The sequence below is a fragment of the Hermetia illucens genome, chromosome 6, assembly GCF_905115235.1.
Source record: "Hermetia illucens chromosome 6, iHerIll2.2.curated.20191125, whole genome shotgun sequence".
In the NCBI taxonomy this organism is placed as follows: domain Eukaryota; kingdom Metazoa; phylum Arthropoda; class Insecta; order Diptera; family Stratiomyidae; genus Hermetia; species Hermetia illucens.
The window spans coordinates 3,034,072-3,059,664 of record NC_051854.1 but is presented as its reverse complement, the minus strand read 5'-3'; the positions used below and the strand labels follow the sequence as shown (position 1 = coordinate 3,059,664).

The window sequence follows — 25,593 nt, the reverse complement described above, 5'->3', positions numbered from 1 at the left end:
AATTGTTCCAGCCAACATTGAAGCCACATTATGGGTAAAATTAAGTGGAGATTCTAGTGGAGGTTCGTTGTGGTTAGTCGAGGGTGACCAGAAAGTATATCGGACCGAGTAGCTATTGGGAAAACGCTAATTGAAAAGAAGAAGAGAAGAAGTTGGTATCAGTAAGCGTTTTGAATTTGAGCAACAGACGAAAAGTGCTAAAGAAAGGAGCAATCATCGCTCGATGCCAATAAGTTACGACAATGTCAATACCGGAAAAGGGGAGGATATTAGGGAGCTATAAAACGGTTAGACCAAAAAGCTACCCGAAAAGAAAACAACAGTGGTAGAACTTCAATAGTGAAGCACAGGATCGATACAGGTAAAACCCCTCCGATCTGGCAAGCTCCTCGAATGTTGCCATTAACAAAGCGAGATAAGGTCGAAAAATTGATCAAAATGCAACAAAATAAGGTCATTGAGCCATTAGCAAGTACATGGTGTTCCTCCGTTATACTCGTGAAGAAGAAGGGTTGCAGTACTCGGTTCTGTGTAGATTATAGCAAATTTAACGACATAGCAATTAAAGATGCCTCGAATAGATGACACTCTGAATACACTATCCGGCAGCAAATGGTTTTCTGCCCTGGACCTGCAAAGCGGATTCTGGCAACTGGAAATCGACGAAAAGGATCGAGATAAAACTGCAGTCAGCGTTGGTAATGGATTGTGGCAATTTTTACTGATACCTTCACTTCTATTCAACCCTTCGGCTAGTAGTTTACATAAGCTTACGGGAAAGGGTTGTAAATGCTGGTAGGGTAAGGAGCAAGAGAAATCATTCTTGCAACGGAAACGGGGAGGGGGGGGATGTTAGATACTGATGAAAGCAATTACGGAACTGGGTGTGTTCTGTCCCAGGCTATTGAGGGGCAAGAGAAAGTTATAGGTTGTTTTAGCAAACTCCTGGAGAACCCTGAAAGAAACTATTGTCTTACGCGGCGGGAGTTGTTGGCAGTAGTTACATTCGCGAAAGACTTCCATAATTACCTCTATGGGCAACATTTTCTTTTGAAGATGGACCATGTGGCTTTATGGTAGTTTCTTCAGTTCAACAATCCGGAGGAACAATTAGCTCGATGGATTGAGAGACTCGAGAGTTATATTGAATTTTATATTGAACCTCGTAGAGAAGGTCTGCATAGGAACGCGGATGCATTGTCAAGACTTCCGTAACCTGTAGAGTGTAAGTTTTGTAGCAGTCCAGAAGAAAAGACGAAATCATCGGCTTTCTAGAGGTTCTACTGTATCCGCATGCCTCAAGTGGTTAGAGCGCTGGGCTCTCGTAGCGGAAGGTTGCGGTTCAAATCTCACTGGTGGCAGAGGGATTTGTTATCGTGACTGGATGGCGGATACCAGTAGACTCAGCTGTGAATGAGTACCTGAGCTAAATCAGGGTAATAATCTCGGACGAGCGCAATGCTGACCACATTGCCTCCTACAGTGTACTGTAGTGTACCGTTACGGTCTTGAATAAAATGCTCTAACATACTTCAAGGCCCTGATCCAATATGGATTGCCGGTCCCAATACATGCTGTAAGTAGAACTATTAAGTACTGCTTGCGGCTCATATCGGTAAACCGGACATGTTCCCGTGATCAACCCATGGTTGTATGCAATGTTTTGATGGATCACCTTACATACAACTCGAGTGTGGGTTCCTTGCAGAATTCGTAGGTACTTGTAGAAGTCTCTCTCGGTTATAGCTGTGGAGGTTACCAATGCTATGTCCGGAATGTGACTCCTGATTACCTTTGCGGATGGCTTGGATTCGACGCTTGACAGGGCTCAGTGATATGCAAAACCAAAGGGGACTCAAAGAATACCCCAGGAAGATGCCTCTACGTATTTGGATAGGCTCTGGGGTATTAGCACCCTCAGATGAAGGCACTGATAAGGTACGCCACTCTTTCATGACCGTCGCCAAAAATTTTATTAATTTACGATCAATGCGATACAGATGTAGAACATCGATTAGCCAGGTATGCTGGACGCTATCGAAAGTCTTGGCATAATCGATGTAGCAACTAAAAAGGTTTCTCTGGCTTCTAGTTGCTTGTCCTACAACTACCAAGTCGATAATGAGTTGCTCTTTGTAACCCCTTGATACAACTCGGCAGCCCTTCTACTCCTCGGATAGAATGTTGTTTCCACTAATAATGGACGTTATGAATTTTCAGGGATCAAGTAATCGGTCTTGTGTGGGCGGGATCCTGCACCGTGCCCTTCTTAGGGATAAGGTAGATAATCCCCGCAGTGAGGAAGGGTGGAAATTTTTCCGGCCGGCTATCGACCTGATTTATGCTGTGTGGCGACCGACTATGTATACTGGTGAACATTTTGTACCAGAAGTTTTGCACCCGATCCAGACCAGGGCCCCTCCAGTTCTTCGAGCTGTTCATGGCTCGTCGAACTTCCTCTTCGGTAACATCTGCACATTTTATGTCAGGCGTATTGACATGGCGGATGTCTTCGGGGGTGATCCACTCAGCAAGCTCAGCATGCTGGGCGGGTAACCCCAAAGTCCACCCCAATACTCTTTCGCTTCTGTCGCTGAAAACTGCACTGTCTGGACGGTTTGTTGAGATTCGTTGAGTAATCTGAAAAAACTCCGTGGGTTCCTCGCGTACGTTGCATTCTGGACACGCCTGGAATAACTTTTGCCATACGGTCGTAACTGACAACATACGACAGAAAGTTTCTGCTTTAGTGTGTCCTGAATTTCAACTACGGTGTTTCACTGGGGATGGCATAGTTCCTGTAAACCCTCCGCACTTTATTTTTCACCCATCTGCTGATATTGCGAGAGTTGATTTGAATCAGTCTAGCAATGTCCTGCCTTTTCTACCCTTCCTGAAATTCAAATTAGGATCCAACCACAAAGGTTAATTGGGCTCAATTGCACAGCCTCTAAATAATCCTGGCGTTTGATTTGTGACTCCTAGAGGCAGTCACAATGGGAAGGACCTTGTCGAGTAGTGAAAAGAGTAAATGACGTTGTTTTTCGGATTCATAGGTTTGGAAATAACAAAGCGAAATTGAAAGTAGTACACCTGGGGAGACTAGCACCCTTCATAAAGTCCGGAGGATAACAGCGATCCTTCTTCGAACAAGTTTGAACAAGTTTAGGCAGTGGGCAGTGTGACGAAAACCACTTTGGGAAAAAATATGTGCAACGTCAATTTAAACCGTAGAAATGACAATTAGCTATGACATCAAAATTGTACGTGGGATGAATATTTAGGATAATTGTTAACAGATAACTAGAATGTCAGTCGGTAGATTTTGTCAAAGGCGCAAAGTAGTTTTCGTGCAGAGTGTTCATATGCCTTTTTGGAGTGTACTGCGGGGTATAAAAGGGCCAGAGGTCTTCCCTCGGAATCAGTCAAGTTTCAAGTTGTCTAGTGCTGCCCAATCGAGTGATGCGGATCTATGTGCGATTCGTACCAAATTTTGCTGTGTCTCGACATCAGCGATACGTCGAAGTGAATTGTGAAAGCATGCTGTCTACTCCAAGTTTAGGACCTTCTTTTTGGAACGAGATTCGATGTGCATTAAGAAGAACATATTTGTCGTGCTGGTCGAAATTGTCAATTCAGATATTTTCAATTAAGATTTATTTCTTTTTGAATGACGTTAGCCATATTTTGGATTTTTTTTTTGTGAGTTTATTTAGGAAAACCTCATTGCCTATCACGCTCTGGTAAAATCAATTTCTTGAAAATCGCTAAATATAATTATCGCCTCATTCCTCCTAGATACTGAAAAATTCTTCTGAACATAGCGAAATCGATATCGCATGCAAACTAAACAAAATACTGATTGACATTGAATACAATACAAAATCCTCGAACTGTCATATGAAATTAACTCGGTGATTCCAGAGACTGGTCGACATGATGTTGCCTGAGCCAAGAGGGTGCATTGGAGACGAGCGATCGGACGGACGCATGGATGGTTGGGTAATTCAATATTCATGCTCCACATATTCATAATATGAATATTTATAAAAATAAAATTCTCCCACGGCGTAAAATCATAAACTTTTGCAGTTTCCTTTCGGTTTCGGTGCGGATTTTTACCACAAAAAGGGATTCTGTTACATGTCTGCCCTTGCATCACTAACCTGAGGCATTTGTTTTTGTTAGTAGCCATGGACTTGTTCCACGAATTTTGAGCTTGAGTGGGTATTATTTGCTTGTTGCTTTCCGTGATGTGATTAAAGGGTCCATATGGAAGATGATTCCGTGGAACCACAACATGGCTTTTTCGGCTACTGTTCAGATGAACCGATAAAGCGAAAGCATTTCTGTAGAATTTTCAACTCTGATTAAAATTTTTGGAAGGGTTCGCTAGTGCCAGCGGATGTTAGTAGCTGACAGCAAGTGAGCAACCCAAATTATATCAGTTTATTCATAACTGTGTCAGCTTTCGAAGGAAGCAACAAAGCTGACTTTTTGCTAAATGAGTTTATAATTTTTGAAGATGTTATTGTGTTCCACAGAAAAAGTTAATTCTCCAATAAATGCATATCTTCAGACTGATTGAGTGGAAGGACCCTGTTCAGAGCGTGCCTATCACCACGAGGTTACGGTTCCAAAGAGCTTGGGGCATGAGAAGAATCCCATGTCTGATGCTTGAAATAAAGCGAAAGGGTCCAGAGTCTATGGTATTTCTAGGAAGGAGTTGGGTGAGGGGGTGTGCATGCCAACCACTATACGTAACTACGTATTTATTATGAGAAAGAATCGCGCTGTTTCAAGAAAAGTAGGGTGAGATTTAATACATTTCTGGTACAGTCTCTTTAAGGAGCAGAATGTTTTCCAAAACTAGTAGAGTGTTTGGTGACAGTCGTGAAAGGATGGCATACCATCTTGTCAGTGAGTTCAACTGTAGGTACCAACGCATACGAAGAAGCACTTTTCATTGGGGATTCATTGAGTCCTCTTTCGACCGTGATACTCAGATGGAATTTGGTTTAGACAAGTGTCGAACCCAAGCGATCCGTAAAGGCCATCACAAGCCACATGTCGGACATAGCATTGGTGACTTCGATGTCCAAACTATGACCGAGTCAGACTCCTATATGTACCTACTAATCCTGCAAGGAGCCCATGTTCGGATTGGTGAATTTAACAATGCTCGATCTGGAAAACATCTAGCGACCAATACGTATTACTATGACCAAATACATTACCCAAATTCTGGCGTGAAGCTGGTGAACTTGTTTTGTGACATCGGAAGCAGGGGCGTGGTTGATGTTGGGGCGCGAGTCCCTTTCATCCGTCTGTTAATAGCGTCGATTGCCGATTGAGTCAACTTAACTTGAAAGATCGATTTTTCAATACTCTGAGTGGGGTAAAGTCAGACCCGGAGCGAATCATTGAATGGAAGTCGAAGGCAATACATGGTAAACACATGAATTGCCTCTGTCAGCCATTTGTAGATCTTCATCTATCGAACAGATGGCTGTGTGTGGGGAAGCGCTTTGCTGAGATGAAGGGATTTATATGAGTCTTTCAGGACGGCGTGTGACCGGAATGTACGCCTTGGCGCTAGAGAGGTTGTACTATACCATTTTTGACTGCACTATTATGGCCACAATCCATCAAGCGCGGGTTGATCATGCGAACATGTCCTGGTTACCGACGAGTTTTAAGTGACATATGCCACACAACAAGGCTGGCACGCTGAGAGATGACAAGACGTATAACTCCGTGAATATTATGAATATTGTTATCCCCCATAATAGCAACATTGGAAGGAAATACGTGGTTAGGAAGGTAGACTATGAGCCATTGGCATTCGAAATCTAGGAAATTTGGCGTCTCTCGGGGGATTTTCTAGTTCCCGCAATAGTGTCAGCTATAGATATTATACTTAAGTCTCTCCGCTCTAAATGCTTGGAACTTAGTGCTAGTATTAGGTAAAATTCGACACATGTTGATCTGTAGATATTGTGGTCTTGATTCCCAATAATGGTTTTTTAAAAAGTATTACTATAAACTGGTTGCAACTGTCCTTAACTTTTGTGCGTTACTTTGAACGATTTCGCTGTCTATTGACCCCTTTATTCGTCTAACTTTTGCTTTTGTACATCCTACTCTTGAGGTTACGATGCCAAAAATGTTCTCGCTGTGTTACCAGTAACCCCATTCTGTTGAAACCATATTTGTTCAATAGAAATATGTTCCTTTCGTAATTCGGGAGGCATGTGCCATAAAGGCACAGTATAGGTCAGCGAAAAGGAGACTCTGTAGCGCTATAAATAAAACCAAAAGTCGCGGTTGGCAGAACTTCGTTAACGAGGTGGATGAGGACCCGTGGGGGCTTGGCTATAAGCTTGTCACCCGGAAAATCGGGGCTTTGCAGAGGCCCTGCATACTAAGTACTGACCAGATGGACCGCATTGTGAAAAGCAAGAAGGCGTCAGGTCCTGATGGCATTCCGGCGGAAGTTTACAAACTGATGTTCCGCCAACGGCTAGACTTGCTGCTTGCGGCGTTCAACGCTTGCTTGAAGGAGGGCATTTTTCCTTGTCGCTGAAAGGTGGCCAGACTCGTGCTGACCAGCAAGGGTAATCAGGAATAGACTCACTGAAACGATCCGCGCTGCCGGGGACTTATCCCCAAGGCAGTTCGGGTTCAAAACAGGGAGATCCACGGTGGATGCTGTTATGGAGGTCGTGGATGCAGTTCATCGAGCCGAGGCAGACAGTCGTCGATCTCGACGGATAGTGCTCCTCATAACGCTTGCAATTCCGTAAGATGGACAGATATGCTAGGCACATTAGAAAATTTATTCCACGTACCAAGCTATCTCTTGCGGATATTTAGGGATTATCTGAAAGACCGCTCCCTGCTCTATGAGACGCTAGAGGGCAAGAGGAGAATGGAAATCACATCGGGAATAGCACAGGGATCCATTCTAGGGCCGGGCCTGTAGAACGCCTCCTACAACAGTTTGCTGAGATTCGATATGCCTGAAGAGTCGCGCCTGGTCGGTTATGCAGACGACGTTGTGGCACTTGTTGCCGGATGCACTGTTGAACAGGCACAAAGCAGACTTCGCATATTGATGGGACGAGTAGACGGATGGATGACTGCTCATGGTTTCAGCCTTGCGCTGGACAAAACCGAAGTGGTCATATTGACCACTATTGGAGAATCCCGGCCTTGCCTCTCATATCGATTGGTGAGTTGACTGTAGAGTCAAAACCAGCGGTTAAATACCTTGGTTTAATCCTTCCTTTTTCGAGCAAATCAAAGCAGCAGCTGACAGGGACGCAGCTGGAGTCGGCAAATGGCGAATGTGGAGGGCCCTATATCTACTAGGGGTTGTCTTCTTAAGGCAGCAATACAGTCGCTCCTTGCCCTACTAGCCAAGGAGCGTAAAGCTATCTACCGCCGTAAGTGCGAAAACTTAAGGATGGACTGCGCGGTTCATCGACAATTTAGATCCTTGGCTGAACCGAACGCACGGTGAAATTGATTACTTCCTTGCCCAACTTCTAAGCGGGCATGGAGGTTTTCAGTCTTACCTGCACGGGATTAGGAAGGCGCGATCTCCTGATTGTGTTTTCTGCAATGGGGTGGCGGACGACGCACATTTTTTTCTCTTGTGAAAGGTGGGACGGCTTTCGTCAGCGGCTTTATGCAGATACAGGGGTACTCTCTCCAAACAACATTGTCAGAGAGATGCTGAAGAGCGCTGGGAGCTGGGGCCGTGTTGTGCATTATGTTCGGGCTCTTATATTGCGAGAAAGATTGAAATCGACCGGCGGAGAGACCGGATGGCAAGGAATTCCCTAAACTAACACCACCCTTCCTCCCCTCCCGTTGGTGAAAGGGATTCTCTGACTTGAACAGAGGACTAGACTAGTAATGTTTTAAACGGTTCCAGGCTAGTTATCTGATGACAAGGAGGTGTTTAGTTAGTAGTCGGACAGCGTACTGTTGCGGGAGTCCAACACTCTGTGCGTAAACGCATTCATCTACAGTACGGGAAGCATGTATAGCTTACGACAAGATTTCTACTGCTGGCGTAGTCAATTAATCGTTGACCGTTATGATTACATTCCTCATGGCGGCTATGCCCTCCAGTGGTTCCCCAATGTCAACTTTTGTTTCCAATTTTCGTATTAAAATCCGCCAACAGTATTTTGACATCATTTGTTGGGAGTGAGGGAAACAGTGTCCCCAGGCGTGCATAAAACTCGTCTTACACTGCATCTTCCTTGATTTCAATCGGGGCGTGCACGTTGACCAGCCAGAGGTTGAAAAAACGAGTCTTGATGCAAATTGCACACAACCTTTCGTTGATAGGTTTGAAGTCGGTGACGTGCGGCTTTAGTTGTTTGCTTACTACAAATGCAACTCGAAACTCCTTGCAACCTGATGGTTTGCCACCTTTGGAAATTATGTGCGAATTCATATCGCTTATTTCGCTACCAACCCAATTTGTTTCCTGGACTCCAATCATGCTCAATTTGTAAAGCTCGATCTGTTGAAGGAGGGCCTTGACGGTCTCTGGTTTAATCAAGGAGTGTCATTCCAAGATCGTCGTTCATCCATCCAATCCGATGCAAATATTCTAGGTTTCTTGACATGAAGTAGTTTTACATAGATGGGTTGTCAGCCCATCGCAGAACCCTATCCATGGGTGGCTTTGGTGATAGCTGCTCTAGGTGGTTCGAGACGTGGCAGAGTTTATACAACTATGTTGCAGGTCTGGCTACGTAGTTTGTGACACCTTTATTAACTACTCATCGCTTGAGATTCGTGGTAGACAAAAGTGAATCAAGAGAGTGCGCCTCATTTCGGTACGCCCTTCAGAGTTAGAAATGACGATACGCAATATCAGACACTCAAAATTGAGCTAATAAAGGCCAGTAAGCCACCCCAAGGAGCATTTAACAAAGAAGCCCCTCTGGAAACAATAGGACGATACAGTTGACCCAACTAGTGTGACTATATTAGAATCCGGGAACTGGAAAGTCAGTTTGTAAGAAGAGGTTAAGGTAGGAATGATTTGTTAGATGAATGATGGCACTAAGTCAACACAGATGAGTTTCACTGAGTATCTTCCATTATACCATCGAAGAAATGTCGAAACCAGTGAAAAGTATATTTCTGCTGTTCACTCCCTTAAGAAGCCCCAGGCATCCAAAAAGTCCCTCCTTTCTTGTTGTGATTTTCACCTATTAATGCTATCGAAGGGGCGAGGCAAGAAGCATGACACAATTGGAACTCGAACCCCGGACATCGAAACCAACTGGCCCAACGCACCATCATTCATTCTCAAAACTGACTCGAATCTTTTGTCGTCCCATAGCAGTTCTTCCGTATTGAACCTTGCGCACAGGACTATCTGGAACATTCACTATGTTCCGTATTTTAGCATCTTAAAGAAATGACAGCAATTGGCCATGTTATACGAGACAATAACAATTAAAGCGAATATTTCTTGGGGGAAATTCATGTAAACCGTCAAAGAAAAAGTAATGAGTAAATTGTACCTTTCAAATACGGATACAGATAATCAGACAACGAAATTACCATCTCCTGGAAATAACTCACGCCTGATTTGTAGGCAGGCAATCATCAGGAATGTCCGTCTGTCTGTATGGGGCCACCATAACAATCGACTTGCATTTTATGTCTTTACGAATTTCCTCCGTGCATGCGGAATTTTCTTAATATTCTTTGGAAATTGTTCGAGAAAAAAGCGCCAAGTGCTTGTACCATAGTTTCCTTGTTTCCGAAGACAAATAAATTTGAAGACCAACGTCTTTTAAAATGCCTGAGCTACTCATTTCATTGTAATTGCAACAGTGCCGGGTTCATGTGCGAATACCATGTTTTTATTTATTTTGGTTTCTCGTGTAATTTGCAGTAAATCTCGTAATGCCATGGCGTTTTCCTGACTTTAAAGAGCTGCCGCCGAAAAAATAAGGCACAAACATTAAGATTTTGCGGTGTCAGTTCTTTCCGCAAGCGTACGCGTAGCTAAGGCCGAAAAAAAACCAAAGCAAGCAACGCATTGACCCACTTTACCTGCAATTTTCAGGTGTACGCACTTATTAAATTGTTTCTTATCTTCCGCTTTCTTTTGCATGCTGAAATCAAAATGCGTCTGATACGGGCTTAAGCACGGGGAAATGGATAAGTAACTTTTGTTCTTTGGGAAAATCGTGCAGAAAGTACTTGTGTGTGTGTGTTTCTGCGGTGAGAACACCTTTTTTTGCTAGCGTGCGGTTTCGAGTTCAAGACAATAAATAACTCTTTATTGTCGCCTGAATCTAAGATCAAATCGCGAGGTTCAATGAAAAAGATACAACTTTAATTACAATCATGAATGCATCCTGGGAAGATGAATTAAAGAAACGCCTTCACGTGGTAATTGACCAGTCTCGATTTGTTCATTTCGATTACAAATTGAGGAGTGTAACCTACTTTGGTGAATAGTTCTTGGGAATTGTATGAGCTTAATGGAGTTTGTGGTTCATATTTCATCTTTTTCGATGTTCCCCCGATGTTTGTTAATAGGCTGAAATTACTGTTCTTTTTTTTATAAATCTGAATGGATTTTCGATCAGACAACTATCTTTAATGAGGACAAGTTGGAAACCAGAAGCTCGGCGCTTCAGGCATGAAAGGTTTTATTGATCCTTTATGTAAAAATGTTTGCCTATACGATGGTTCCACTTACATATAGCTCGAAGTGTAAATACGTTGGATATACCCGGTGTCAATTCGACGTGTTACTGACATTTTATCTTTTATATAATACAACAACCGGTATCCGGTCTAGGCCTACCTTAGTAAGCAACTCCAGGCACCCCGGTTTTGCGTCGAGGTCCACCACTTCGATATCCCTAAAAGCTGTCTGGTATCCTGACCTACGCCAACACTCCATCTCAGACAGGGTCGACGTTGTCTTCTTTTTCTACTATAGATATTCCCCTCACAGACTTTCCGGGCTGGATCATCCTCATCCATACGGATTAGGTGACCCGTTCACCGCAACCTATTGAGCCGGTTTTTATCCACAACCAGACGGTCGTGGTCTCACTCATAGATTTCGTCATTATGTGGGCAACGGAATCGTTCATCCTCATGCAGGGGGCCAAACATTCTTCGGAAGATGCTTCTCTCAAACGCGGTCAAGAGTTGGCAGTCTTTTTTGCTTAGAACCCAGGTCTTCGAGGAATACATAAGTTTGGCAAGATCATAGTCTGGTACAGTAAGAGCTTTGACCCTATGGTGAGACGTTTCGAGCGGAACAGTCTTTGTAAGCTGAAATAGGCTCTGTTGGCTGACAACAACCGTGCGCGGATTTCATCATCGTAATTCCGTTGAGCGGGATTCAACTAGCTTGAACAGAAACCCAACAGTTCCCAGCTTTGGTTCACAGTCTTGTGAAGAGCAGCGCCTAGTGCAATGTCTGAGGCATCGACGAACAGGGCTACATCTTTTTGAGAAAATGTCTAAAGTCTGGGGTCTACCAAGTGTTGCTTGGTTGTTTCAAACATTGGGGAGATCTGGAGACCACACAATTCTACGACTGTTTCATCTTAGCAACGGACAGAAAAGCGTTAAGTAAAGTCTGGTGGTGAACAGCTTTAGGCAGAAAACGACGGTAGAAGTTGACCATACCCAAGAACCTTTTAAGATCTTTGATCATCAGAACCTTCTGAGATCTTTGATCGTCGTCTTGCACCTTGTCTAGATCGGGGTAAATGCCATCAAGGGGTGATGGAATCGCCCAGAAATTTCACCTGCAGCGTCTCCACAAGGTCGTCATTCGCCGTTGGGCTTTGGGACCAGATGGAGTGAAGATGATCAACTGGTGTTGAAAAGTCTGCCTATACCCTACTCATGTTAAGTAGATTTTCAAACTCGTCCTGCGAAACAGCGTGAATGTAACCACGAACTGATCATGGAGTTCTTACTGGTAGCATAGTCTACAAGCCGCTGCATGTTGTCTTTCGTATGGGCATAAACAAGCTATGTGCCGCTGGTGTTCGTTCAAATGTCTCCACCGAGTTATGTATTGAAGTCGTCCAATCATATTCTAGACCCCAGTCAGTTGTATACAAGTTCCCGAACGGAGCGAAATCTATTCGTAATTCCACTTCCCTTATCCTCCTTGAGCGCAAAGTAATTAATGAGCCACTCATTAAAGAGTTTATTTATTTATTATTGTTTCTGACAAATAGAGATTGTGTAAGAACACCACACAAATTCACAACTGTTAGGTTGGAGTGCTAAAGCATGAATATCGGGTCATGGCACTCCGCAGAATAGATAGTGAACGATCTTCGATTCCATTACCGAAGTCGTGGTTTTTGATTCATTCCGATTCGAGCCTACTTCCCCTTTTCCATGACGATTGGTTGTCTAAAGAGGGTGCGTTGTAAACGCCTTACTCTTCTTTATTCTATTAACTCGCCTGCGCCCTTCTCTGTCTGAAACTTTTACGGAAATATGATAAACTTCACGGAAATGGAAAGTTTGGTGCAAAATACTACTATAATTACTACTACTACTCAATCATCAATCATCCTACCAGAGGGAAAGAGATGACTTGAAGAAGACATTCTGGCCTTCAAGGTGGCCTCTGCCTCCCTACCAGCGCAGGGGATAAAGCATACTATCTTCTCAGTCATCTTTCACATGTATGACCCGAACAGATAAGCATATCTAGTCATCATCTGTGTCACTCTCACCCTTTGACACTCTGAAGGATGCATCTGTCCCTTCGAGCTAGGTAGGACAAGAAAGTACTCAAGAACATCACCGGAAAATAGACATGCGCGCCGTTTATCTTCCTGACTGCCTATCTCAGGGCATTTTTTATCCTATCTTAACACTTGACATCCCTATCAGGCCGGTTCTCACGTAATTGCGTAATCCAGTTGTCTGGATATGTTATGCAACTAAGATAGTCTTCGCGATTGTAAGGCCTAGATTGCTTATCACATTTGAAAAGTCTGACCAACTCACTCTAACTTAATGGAGTAATTTGAGCCGATGCTAATACATCTTTGAAGGTAGACATAGAACCCAAACTCAGGTCCAATTTTAAAATACTTAGCTCACGGATCCATTCTTCATTCTTGACCTCTACGTAATTCAGCACATCATCTCCCATAGCCAGATCCATATATCCGTCATTATTCCGATGTCAAATGAATCTCAAAATATTCCGTGGAATGTTTTCCTCCTCAGATCGCTCAGATTGGAGCTCCATATCGTTGCCTCCTATCACCGTACAATGCCAGAACTTTCAACGAGGACGAAGTGACAAGTCAGAAACTATGACTATGAGCATAAGCTAGAACTTGCTTTTGTCCCCTGTACAGTGTGATGCAATTAGCTCCCTCGATGACTTTGTATCAACGTAGTCAATTCGCTATGACATGGAGACGAGAATTGCACCCCCGAGGAAGAGAAATGCTCTTTTTGAGTTAGCCAAAAAAGGCACTCGGAAGCAACCGCCGCTTGCATGATTCTTGATTTAAGAGGGAATCCCAAATGGCTTGCCAGTGGTATTAGTACTGAAGTAATCAAATAGGGGCGTTCCACCAGAGTAGAGACTCCTGGTGTTGATGTAGAGATTATCCTCAGTCCGCGTGATTTTGACTGCGAAGTTTTCCTGCCTCGAGGGGTGAGGTTAAAGCCAGCGCAATAGCACTTGATAATGCACATAGTACCAAGCTTTCCAAGTCAACCCTCCTCCCATAGTTCCCAACAAAAGTGGCGCCACATAACATAGCTCCAATTTCGATGCACTAGAAGATTTGATTATTAGTACTTTGGATGGATTTAGTTGTGGTAAGGTAAAATTAATCTACAAGGACATAGAATGGAACACAGTGAGCGATAGCTATTTATCGTCCTTCGAAAGCACTCGAAAAGTAGTACAAGTCTCACAAATATCATAGCTGTTGTAATTCAAGGTATTTTGCAAGTGGGTCTGTAAATTCTAATGTTCTTGTGGCATCGTAAGTAGTACCCCAGGCAATAAAAATACTTTGAAAATCAACATCAATAACTGAAGCTAGCTATCCTATTTGACCAAAAAGTGAGACCACTTCCAAAAAAGTTAGTTCTCATAGTAATGAAACGTGATTATTTGTTATAGTTAACCTTGAAAGCAAAGACACCCAAACTTTGTATCCATAGGATTATCCGTGCTGCGATAGGATCTCGACCAAGAGCTTCCAATATCTGTCTGCTTAATCCTTGGCGTGATAGCAGAATATTGTGATTAACTAACCATTTTCTTACCCCCTCCTTACGTCCACCCTGTCTCCTGCTAAGATATCAACAAGCTCTTTTTCAGAGTGCTTAGAAGAAGCTAAGTAGCCTCATCGACCAAAAAATCGTAACGATTATTTTGTAAAATTTGTACTTCTAAGGGGAGTTTATCCTTTTCACTTTAGCTAAAAAGGAAACCTAGGTTGCGCTGACAGTGTATATATATACATGTGGTTGTCATTCACTCTTTGGTGGAGTATAGTGCGTCAATCACACCACCTACACCATCATTCACAATTCGTTGAAATGCGCTTTAACGCTCTCCAGGACTTCACCTCCTCCACTGTTCTGCGCCAAGTGCTCTTGGAGCGACCCACGCGACGGCCTTTTTTGGGGGAGAGTGTCCCATCGCATGATGTGCCAGTAATGGACTGGTACCGATTCACTCAAATACTTCAGCTAAAAACAAATGTCAGGCGATGCCGGCTTTACGGTTTCTTATCGTCAGAGACTCCCAGGACAGAAGTGACCTGGGAGCAGAGGTGAGGCAGCGTCTGACGATTTGCCTCTGCCCTGGTAAGAAAGCGTAAGATGAACATGCACATAAAAAATAAAGTCAGCGTATTCCCATTGGTCGACAAAGCGCTTCAACACCATCCACTACGACATCATTGATCCTTTCAGAGACTCGTGCGGTTACAAGTATTGTCCCGCAATCATCAGCAGGTTTACGCGGAGGCCATGTGGCGAGGCCCTCTGCCGAGAATGGATCCCGCGCTTTGATACACCAGCCGTAATGATTGTGGACCAGGGAATGCTATTCGAGTTTATTATTTTCTCGGAGTTAGGCAAGCTCCATGGCTTCGCGTACTGCATACCGTCCACAGCCCAATCTTACGCTAGAACGTTAGCACCGGACGATGAAAGCCGGCTTAATGGCTCGCGACGATCCGTCGTGGTCGCGCTCTTTCCGAGAGGAGTTCACAGCAGGCCCCGCGGAGATGGTTACGGAGAGAATCGACGTTGGTGTACCAATTTGAGTTTACTTTCTTCTCGTTTCAAACGACATAGGACCACGGAATACCACCCGCAGTCCAAAGACATGCTGCTCGCAGCTTTTGCCTTTCGTCCTCCACGGGATTCGCACGGCCCAACGAAAGGAATTCACGTCCCGTAATATGTTGTACGGGGTGAATCTGGGGGTCGTCGTGCTGGAGAGTTAAGCGACTTCGGCACGCTCCGCCTGCTCAGAGACGCTGTTCCGAAACTGAACTAACTCCACCTTCACGACATACGACGCCAGCAGCCGACACCTACAGGGACCTCGAGGCGTGCAAGTCCTAATCAGGGAGGACGCTCATGAGGGTTCCCCTTTAAAGTCCGGGAGCCTCTTTCAAGCTTGGCGTCCGAAGAGAGACCAAATGGATTTCTCTTGTCGAAACTGAATCTAGCGGAGACAGCTCCCTTTAATGGATTGAGTATAATTACACTGGAAAATCCACACAGGAGACGACAATGAATCAACAGTCCCCAAATTGGGTGAAGGGCTGCTGAAAAAGAATGGCATTGAGTTCCCAAGAACAAATCCATAGAAAAACACAAAAGGGTTTTGTTTTACTTAACTAATTTATTTATTCAGTAACATTCACACACATTCAATTCCAGGGGTACATTTTTTCATACTTAATCAAAGATAACAATTTATACTCTCAAACCCAATTTACGTAGCCTCATGATACGTGGAGGAATAAACCGTCTATTCCTCCAATTATCCCGATAAAATGTCCCTTGTTGACGGGCAGGTTCTCTTGATTCGCTTGTCGTTTCACGTCGAGCAGGAAGAATAAACCGTCTATTCCTCCAAATATCCCGGTAATATGTCCCTTGTTGACGGGCAGGTTCTCTTGATTCGCTTGTCGTTTCACGTCGAGCAGGTATACATGAATAACCACCACCAGAAAAGCAACCTGAACTTCTGTCATCAACGCAACTGATGTAGTCGGATGGTGACTGCACTGCGGCACTCCTAGGTGCATTTTCACCCCCATTATCACTCTTGGAACGCGAAGATACCGGGCAGCTCTCACTATCAGAACACAAATCTGATGTGTTTTTCTTATAATAGTCACGTAGGATTCGAAATGGAATTCTTGGAGGACGCGTTGCAACTATATCTTCGTATGTAATCTTAAGGTTCAGCTGGTCCGCAAATGATGGAAAAGCGGGGACATCTTCATCCGTTGCGGAAGTAGAACTCCCTTCAGACTTCAGAGAACTAGTCTCGTCTTCACACTTGGAATCCCTGGGGAGCAGAGTTAAGTTGCTGTCATCGTCGTCATGTTCCGATCCTATTACAGAGTTTTTGGATGAATTCGTAGCCAAATTATCGTCCTGACTAGGGTACTTCGAACCCATGAACAGTTGGCCCAGACATGGCGGAGTAATCCTGGCCGCTTGGTATGCCACCGTGGCATCAGAGTCTTCTGGAACACCATCATCCTCTAGTCGACACATATCAGCCAAATTCAGCTCCAGTTTAGCCATGTTCAGTTCAAGCACCCTCTCTTCATTCTTGTTAATTTCTACATTTAAGAGGTCCAGGTGCTGCAGCACATCATCTGCCGTCACCAGATCCCTGTATTCCTCATCATTTGGATGCCAGACGAACCCCAAAGCATTTCGTGGAAGATTTTCCACCTCCTTTCTGGTAGTTTTTAATATATTGATTTGTCCCAAGTGGAACTCAATGCTATCATCAATATTATCACCCATGTTGAAAAAAATATGATTCACCTCGAAAAGCCAAAGATTATTTTCAAACAACGTTACTGTCCTAACGAAATTCTTGATGTGAATGAATAAACTAGAATGAAAGCCATTTATATCCCTAACAATCTATAAAGGAAGCAAAAAGATACTTAATCCAGGGTTAAATCCCAAAACTGCAAAAACAATCTTTTATCCTAAAAGTTAGTGAGTTTTAACTGAACTTTTAGGTTTATATTAACCAAGGGCCCAATTCGTCCCTGTTTTTCTTAAGCTCTAATTATCTTTGGCAATTCTGGTTTCCTTAGTTGTTCATGCTGCAGCCCATACAGGAGCAGCATAGAGCAAGACTGTGCTAATGACTCGAGATAGCAACACTCTACTGAAGTACTTGGGTCCACCAATATTTGCCTTTTTTGACGTTCTCTATGTAGATGCAGTTTGAATTTGAGTCTATTGTCGAGCATTACACCCACATATTTAACCGCCTCTTTGCTTCTTATTGTCTGTCTGCGGACCCGAATTTTGAAGTAATCAGGGTCTTTCTGCTTGTTTTCAAAACGACTTCTGTTTTATGATCTGTGAGCACTATTTCAGCAGTGTCCATCCAACTCTTGATCTTCCAGATCACTTCATTTGCTACTGCCTCAATCTCGTAGATGCACTTTTAATTTACAACCACAACAATATCGTTGGCAAAAGCCACGGGTTTTACCACTTCTGCTAAATGATATTCCACCAGAGTGGTCCCAATACCAACCCCTATGGGACTGAGGCTGAGATACAGTAGGAATTTGCGTCTTTATCGCTCTCGTACTTCAGCTCTCTGTCTACAAAGTAGTTAGACACTATGTTTCTCAGGTAGGGTGGGGTGTTCATTCGGATGTGGACATTTTGATGGCTGGCCACTTTACTGAGTTAAAAGCATTCTTTATCCAACGTGACCACTGTGTAGTACTCTTTTGACTCCCATCGCCATCTTTTATCTTCTATGGCAGCGGCTGCAGGGTCTACCACTTTTATTGGATCGACAGTGGAGCGACCTTTCCAGAATCCAAACTGCGTATCGGGAAAAGTCCTTTCATGTTCAGCTATCTCGCGTAATTATTTCCTCCAGTATGTTCCTCGTCATATCTAAAAGCTATATTGGGCGATATGATGACGGATCTCTAGGTTGTTTGTTTCCTTTTGGTAACAAAACCAAACGCTGCTGTTTCAATTAGGGAACATCAATTTGTCGAGGCATTTTTGAATTGGTTGTATAAACGTGTCTGGTCTTCCGTGGGTGGCAGTATGGTATTGTGAATACCATTAGGTCCCGGTGCTTTCTTGTCTTTTATTTTTTTACAAACCTGGAGTAATGTACACAGTTTGGTTTCTAAACCGGTTGCACCGATTATTTTAGACAATCACCACTTTATAGGCTGTGCCCTAGGGGTTTACGTCAGCTTCGTTGTGGAGGCTTTTAAAGCTTCTGTTTTTAGAAAGTAGCTCCGGGAATTTAATCTTTTTCTCGAACGTTGGACAATTCTTCGGGCTTGTACCCATTTTGTAATTAGTGCCTTTATTTCCTCACTTCACCAGAAGCATGGTGAGTTCTCTGCTGCTGGGAAGTCTTCTCGGCATTGTAGCATCGCACGCGTTGACTACCGACAGAGTTAGATGTTTGGCCATTTTTTTCTGCTGATGCTTGCTTCATGCTGGTGGAATTCATCCTTCCCGTGACGTTCATCCCAACCCCTTTCCCCTTAAAAAGTTATGGCTCCACATCATGGGGGCCCAGGTTTAGATCGGGGGAAAATTTCTGGTATAACAAATTTACAAGGATACACAGCTGGTTGAAATATAGTCTAAAACAGGTCATTAGTCGGCCTGAGGAATTTCCACTCTTCCGCACTGCGGAAATTGCTTATGTTGCTTGCTGACCAACCCTCTATGAATACATAATGTCCATTATTAATGGAAGGGTCAATGCGCACCTCGAGACCAATAACATTGCGTCCGAGGAACAGAAGGACTGCCGAGGCAGGTCAAGGGGTTGCAAAGTGCAGCTTAATATCGCCTGGGTAGTTGTAGGACAAGTAACTAGAGGCCAAAGAAACCTTTTTAATTGCTATATCGATTATGCTAAGACTTTCGACAGCGTCCCGCATACTTGGCTAATTGATGCCTTGCGCCTGTATCGCATTGATCACAAACTAATAATGTATTTGGTGACAGTCATGGAAGGGTGGCATACCACCTTATCGCATTATCTAAGGGTGCTAAACCTCAGAGCCTATCCGTATACGGAGAGGCATCTTCTAGGAGGATTCGTTGAGTCCCCTTTGGTTTTGCATGGCACTGATCCCCCTTTCTTGACTACTGAATGATGGTTTTTGAATAAAATATGGTCTACGTGCTAAGGGTGAGCTGACACACATGGTGTACTTACATGACATCAAGTTGTATGCTATTGACGACTACCTTAGAAGTCCGTTGCGAATAGTAGACATGTTCAGCCGTGATATTCGGATGGAATTTAGATTATACATGTGTCGAATCCAAGCCATCCGCAAAGGACATCATGAACTGCATGCCCGAGAGAGTCTTCCATAAATATCTCGGAATTCTGCAAGAAACCCATGTTCGAGTTGGTAATCTGAAGGATGCTCTGCTGTCGGAATTCATACGACGTGTAGAGCTCGTGCTGAAGTCGTATCTCTCGTCAGAATAAAATAAACGCATTGAATGTATTCGCTATCTCTTCACTGGCTTATGCATTCAGAATGTATCCGTGGATAAAAACCGATCTGGAAAACGGCCAGCGGCGGGTACGGACAACTATGCCCAAATTCTGAATATACCATTGAAACTCTGCCGTAGAGCGGATGAACCTGGCTTGTGACATCAGAGGCAGGGGCGTGGTAGACGTGGCGGCACAACATCATCGCGAAGTCAACTCGCTGCACGCAGGCGCAGGCGCAGGCGGGCAAAGAGCAGCCGATCGATGAATGGAAGTCGAAGGGAATGCACGGTGAACATGTGAATTGTCTTTGGCAGCCATTTGTCGATTTCCATTTATCGAACAGATGGCTGTGTGCTGAGGAGCTCTTTGCTGAGACGGAGGGGTTCATGTGTGCCATTCAAGACGGCGTAGTCACCACCCGAGCTTATAAAAAGCTCATAATGAAAGAACGGGTGGAGAACGATCAGTGCAGAATCTGTTGGACCATCTCATTTCTGGCTGCACTGTAATGGCACGAACAGGCATAATGCGGTATCTAGGGTGATTCATCAAAACCGTGCAAGAGGTGATCACGGGAACGTGTCCGGTTTACCGATATGAGCCGGAAGCAGTATTTGATAGTGCTGCTTGCAGCATGTACGGAATTACGTGGAGAAGAAGGTGAATTCTGAGCCACTGGTTCGAGAAATCAAAGAAATTTGGCGTCTCGAGCGGGTGGTTGTAGTTCTTACAATATTGTCAGCTACAGATATTGTGCCCAAATCATCCGCGGCTTCCTTGATGAAATCATGCAGAAATACACCATTCTGCATATATGCTAGATGTTGCGGGGAGTTCTCGACGGATTCTCCCACTAATCTATCACCGGCCACCACCAGCGGCGTCCCTTTATTTTTTAAGCAAGTGTGAGCTTAAATGCTTGGCACTTAGTGCTAGTATTAGGTAAAATCTGGCATCTGCCGAGATTGTGACAACTCGGAAAATAAAAAGGAAAAATCAATAAAAAAAATGCAAAATAAAATATTAGTCCCCAGAATTCTTGGAAGACATCATTAGCACTTCACGACAATTTGATTTTCAAAAATAAATTTCAGGCCTAAACCCCTTCATCTTATTATTTCCTTTGGTCCCGAACCTACTTTCTTTATTTTAATTTCCCAATTTTCTCACTTAGAAATCACAAAGAACTTTTTGGTTCATTAACAGTGACGAAACAAGTCATCTAGTCAGCTGAATTCCGGTTCACTTTCGCTTAGCTGCTCAATCAACTGCTACTTTTTTCGGCTTTGACAAAGAACTCAGAATACGTCATCATTTGAGACAATAGCAAAAACTACTTAAAATTTTTCTATATTTTGCATTGAGCCATTCTTCATTGGGCTGGCCTCTTTCCACCAATAAAATCCGCGCAATTGCACTCGCTAAGGCTAAGACGAAATGCTATACATAGAGCATTTCACCTTAGCTTGAAACAAACGCTAGGAATGCATTTAACAATATGCAACATTCTGATAACCCTCCTTGAATACGTGGAGATGCCAATTCTTTAATGTAACAAGGACAAAAGGAATTGCCATTCAACACAAAGGAAAGGTACTTCCAAGAAGCTCGGATGTGTAGCTCAACACGCTAGCGCAGTGGCATGTCAGCTTAATTTTTCATTTTAATTTACTATTGTGAGCTAACAGGATTAGATATATGTACATGTAGGGAGCAGATACTTTGCAGAGAGGAAGCAGATTAGTGCGTATTATCTGTTGTAGGTAGAACTGCAGAGAGCTTGATTAACGTGTCCATTAATTACTTCGCTCCCCCAACGTTGATGAGGTATGACATTAGTTATGCAGAAGTCAAAGCGAAATTAACATGAAAAAACCCATCTCATCAAATATTCATTGTGGCTTATTCCAAATTCTTAAAAGCAAATCGAGTGGAAACCTCTCATATTGACCCAATTGCGAGGAAATTGCTCTACGCCCGGCCACCGGCATGCAGTCAATAAATTAACACCTGTACAAATGTTGAACTTGAAAACTGCTGAAGGCCGCACACTACTTGGCTGCCACCTAATACTCGTACTCACCGCGCATTTCGACGTATCCATGATTTCGACCTCCGTGGAGACGTTGTCGAACGTTACGCTGTGCCGGTAGAGGAAGTCTGTAAGTAACAAGAAAATAAAAGTCAGAAAAAAAAGATACGAAAGAGAATAACAAAACGCTACGTCAGATTAATTATTATGTAATCTTGTGTTCGAAAAAATCTTGTAATGGGTTCAAAATTTGAGTGGGTGTTGTAATTTCTTTATATCTTTTCGCTTTTAAGTGGAAAATCCCGTTTCAAGGTTTGCTTGAGTCATAAAATTGTCATTTTGTTAGAAAGTGTATGCAGAAATGTTAGATTAAGATAGGTCGATGTGGTGAAAAAATACTGAAGAGAATTTTTAAGTTTGTTTACCTTGCTGAGGTATGGGAACGGCGTTTTGCAATGGTTTTTGGCAAACTCACATTCGACCAAATTGAAACACTAAATTTACTAATGGAAAATGCTTCCAATTAATGGAATGTGAAATAATATCTCGAATTGGGATTTGGAATGGTTTAATTTTATTGTCTTTTGCATCGGAATTGCAAATAACAGAGGAAACTGGGGAGTATGGGGGGTTGTTTTTGTTGCCGTTTGTCTGTGAGTCGATATTTCACAATGACCCAAACTTTTTCGATATGGTCTGCATGAGTAGAGTGCGATCTATCTATGATAATAATCTCCCTGGTAACATCATTTTCATCGTTCCAATCCTCAGCTTTGTTTCATTGTTTTCTTGCATCAAGTTTCCATGACCGGTTCCAAAAATCTTCTCTATATATTCCAAAAAGCTACGCCTACAAAGTTTGAATCCAAACTTTGAACAAACTCAGAATGGCTCTCTGAGACGCATCCTAGACATATCCTTTCACAGTGTGATCCCCAAAAATAAATAAATGTTAGAAATACTTTCATTGGAGGAAATAATGTTACAGATTTTGAAGGTAATAATAGTCCCTGTTTTTGGGGGTAGTTAAACGAGCTTCCTGATTCATGTTTTATTAGACGTTCTTTGATCACCTTCGAACCCACACGTTTTTCACAAATGGCGCCCAACGTGGGATTCCTATACAGTAGATTCGGTAAAGAGATAAGAATCTATTCTGGCTCTAAAATTCATCTTCCCATTGACGAATGGAGATAGGTGAGTCTGCTAAACTTAACATGCAACCCCTTACCCGTCAAACAATAAAAAGGTATTATATCACGGGGCGGAGTCAATTCACTCTAGCTTGGTCTTCCTTCTTCCATATGCGGGGTCCGTAACTGCGCTTTTTTGGTCTTCTCTGACTTTCGCAATTTGCTCTGAATAGATCCAGTCATGAGTTGTTCGCTTCTCAATTCACCTGACATGCTGGCATTCTTCACCCCCGATTTTCTGGTAGTGAGATCTTCCCTAGAGATTCGTCTTGGTTTCTCCTTTCTTCCACGAACCTTGATCGGTGAAAGTAGTTTGCGCAATCAGATGAGGAGTCCAGTTTAAACCTGTAAAGAAGTTGGCGATGACCTCTATGCCCGCAAGAAACTGGATGAGATTATAATTGATATCACCTCTCCAACCACACCTTGGTGGCAGCGATCTGGGGTGTGGCCGAGCCTTTCATGAGTGGCCTCATCGCTCTTACCATCACCTGTGAGAAACGAGAGATTGATTTCGCATTAAATATTTTCACCCTCTCATCTGCCAGAATGTGAATTGGTATCATTCCCGAAATGGCAAACGTTGCATCATTTGAGACAGTCCTGAAGACAGAGTTCAGCAGTATCTCGGTCATAAGCAACCTGGAAGTATAGCGTCACCTATCTCTAGTGAAGCTTCAACAGCACTGATTGCTTCAGATGAGTGTAACTCATCATTTACCAAATGTTTTGCGACTAGAAGCAGTGTTATATCATTAACGTACCCTCCTGATGTGGCTCTGTCCGAGATCTGAAGATAAAGAACATCGTTGCACGTGATGCTTCACCGCAGTGAGCCAGATAACGTACTCTCGGTGTGATAGGCGGGATTTTCGGAGTTTCAATCGGCCGAATTAAATGAATTTTTCACGTCACATCTGTGCAATATCTGCTAAAGCTACCCTTTCTATTAATTTCATCTTCGGCCAAACCAGAATGATTTATTTTTTGATGACATGATTTGGTTTTATAAAACCCATATTGCTGATCTGAAAGGCCTTTTTGACTCTTAATACACGGAAGCAATTTATTGTTGATGACCTGCTTTAGCATTTTCCGCACAGAGTCTGGAAGACATATCTGTAAAAAGACGGGTCATCTGGATGTTTATTAACCTTAGGTATCAGTTCTACTGCCGGTTCCATACTGCTCAATCCAAACTTACTATCTCTTATTGTACCGCCGGTCTCCACTAGCTCGTCTTTGGTATCAGAATCGTCGTCCTAGTACAGAGTTCATTGGAAGCTATTAGAAGCCACCCCTCCTCTCTCCATGATGATTTTCAATAGGTAGGGCACATAATTAGGAGAGATTTAAAATCTTCCCATCACGATTTAATAGCTGGTTTATATCCGCCTCTAAGTAGAGCTGGCCAGCTTGAGAATTTTTCGAACTTCCTTGTAGGTTTTCTCTATTTGCCTCTGATTGATTCCACCTTTCTCTGAGCCATTAGTCTAGTTCCGGTGGAGGCTGATTGAGGGGTGGCCAGTTCACTACCCCATCACTAGTTGGGTTGTTCACTGGGGAATGTGCAACTGCTAGGCATGGACGTGTCACATGCATTTTGCCACATAGTGATCTCTTTCCGTACAGTTGCTTGTTTAATAGTTTGGTCTAGCCACATCTCTGTGAAAGTCTGCTCCGTCCTGTGGCTCCACCCATAGTTAATGTGAGTGCAGTTTTTGCTGATCCACTAGGACATACTACGCGCCAGTGCAACGCGGATAAAGGTCAGCTCAACAACCGAATCAAACCCCCCCTTTTTTTTCAAAAGGTATTTATATCACTCTATTAGTGGTATATGCGACCCATACGTCATTAGGATGATTTCAATAAGGTTCACTCCTTGGGCAATTCTCATCTCCGATTCATAGGTGGCCTACTCAAGTAAATCCTGCGCGAGTGAGGTCCTACAATGAGTGAGGTTTATTCAGCGCTTTTGTAGTTTCCGGGCATTTACCACTTCTGGCAACAGGCGCCATTATCCCGACCCTCCTTTCCTTCGCACAATATGCATTTAAGGTCTGTCTCTATTACAATCCATGTGACCTTTTTCCCCACATGACAATATGGCCTTCCACCCCACACTTTCTACATCGATCAGATCAATCAATGTCGATAGTGCATGCCTTTGTGAACTGTCCAAACATGAGGCATTTAAAGCGCCTTTTTAATGAGATTTTACTCTTAAACGCCACACTATTTACTTAAACATTTCCAACCGCCAACGACTTGTGCTGCCTGCACTGGTTATCGTGTACCATACCCTTTGGAAATTCAGAGCAGACTCCTCCGTAAGTTACTCCAATTTGAATTGCTCTTTCAAGGCAGTACAGATTTCCCCTTTTGATGTCATCTCACCAAGCTGCTTACAATGTATTTAGGTCTATAGGTCTCATGCTTTACGGCACGCACTGTGGCATTTTACTTAGTGAGTTTTTAACATGAGTACGCTAGATTTTTTTAGCTTGAAGTTGAGATCCCCTTCCTGTGTTCTTCCGATTTTGTTGAAACTTCCGCTTGGACCTTTT

At 43.3% G+C, this 25,593-nt stretch overlaps 1 protein-coding gene across 3 annotated transcripts in view; it reads right to left on the bottom strand.

Annotated features, from left to right (window-relative positions):
* LOC119658623 (ras-related and estrogen-regulated growth inhibitor-like protein) overlaps positions 1 to 25,593 on the bottom strand; it is a 187,724-nt gene that overhangs the window by 43,326 nt on the left and 118,805 nt on the right. For all 3 annotated transcript variants that reach the window (XM_038066119.1, XM_038066118.1, XM_038066121.1), the window contains one exon: positions 21,882 to 21,958. In XM_038066119.1, the coding sequence (XP_037922047.1) occupies positions 21,882 to 21,958 (77 nt within the window). The remainder of the gene's footprint in view (positions 1 to 21,881; positions 21,959 to 25,593) is intronic.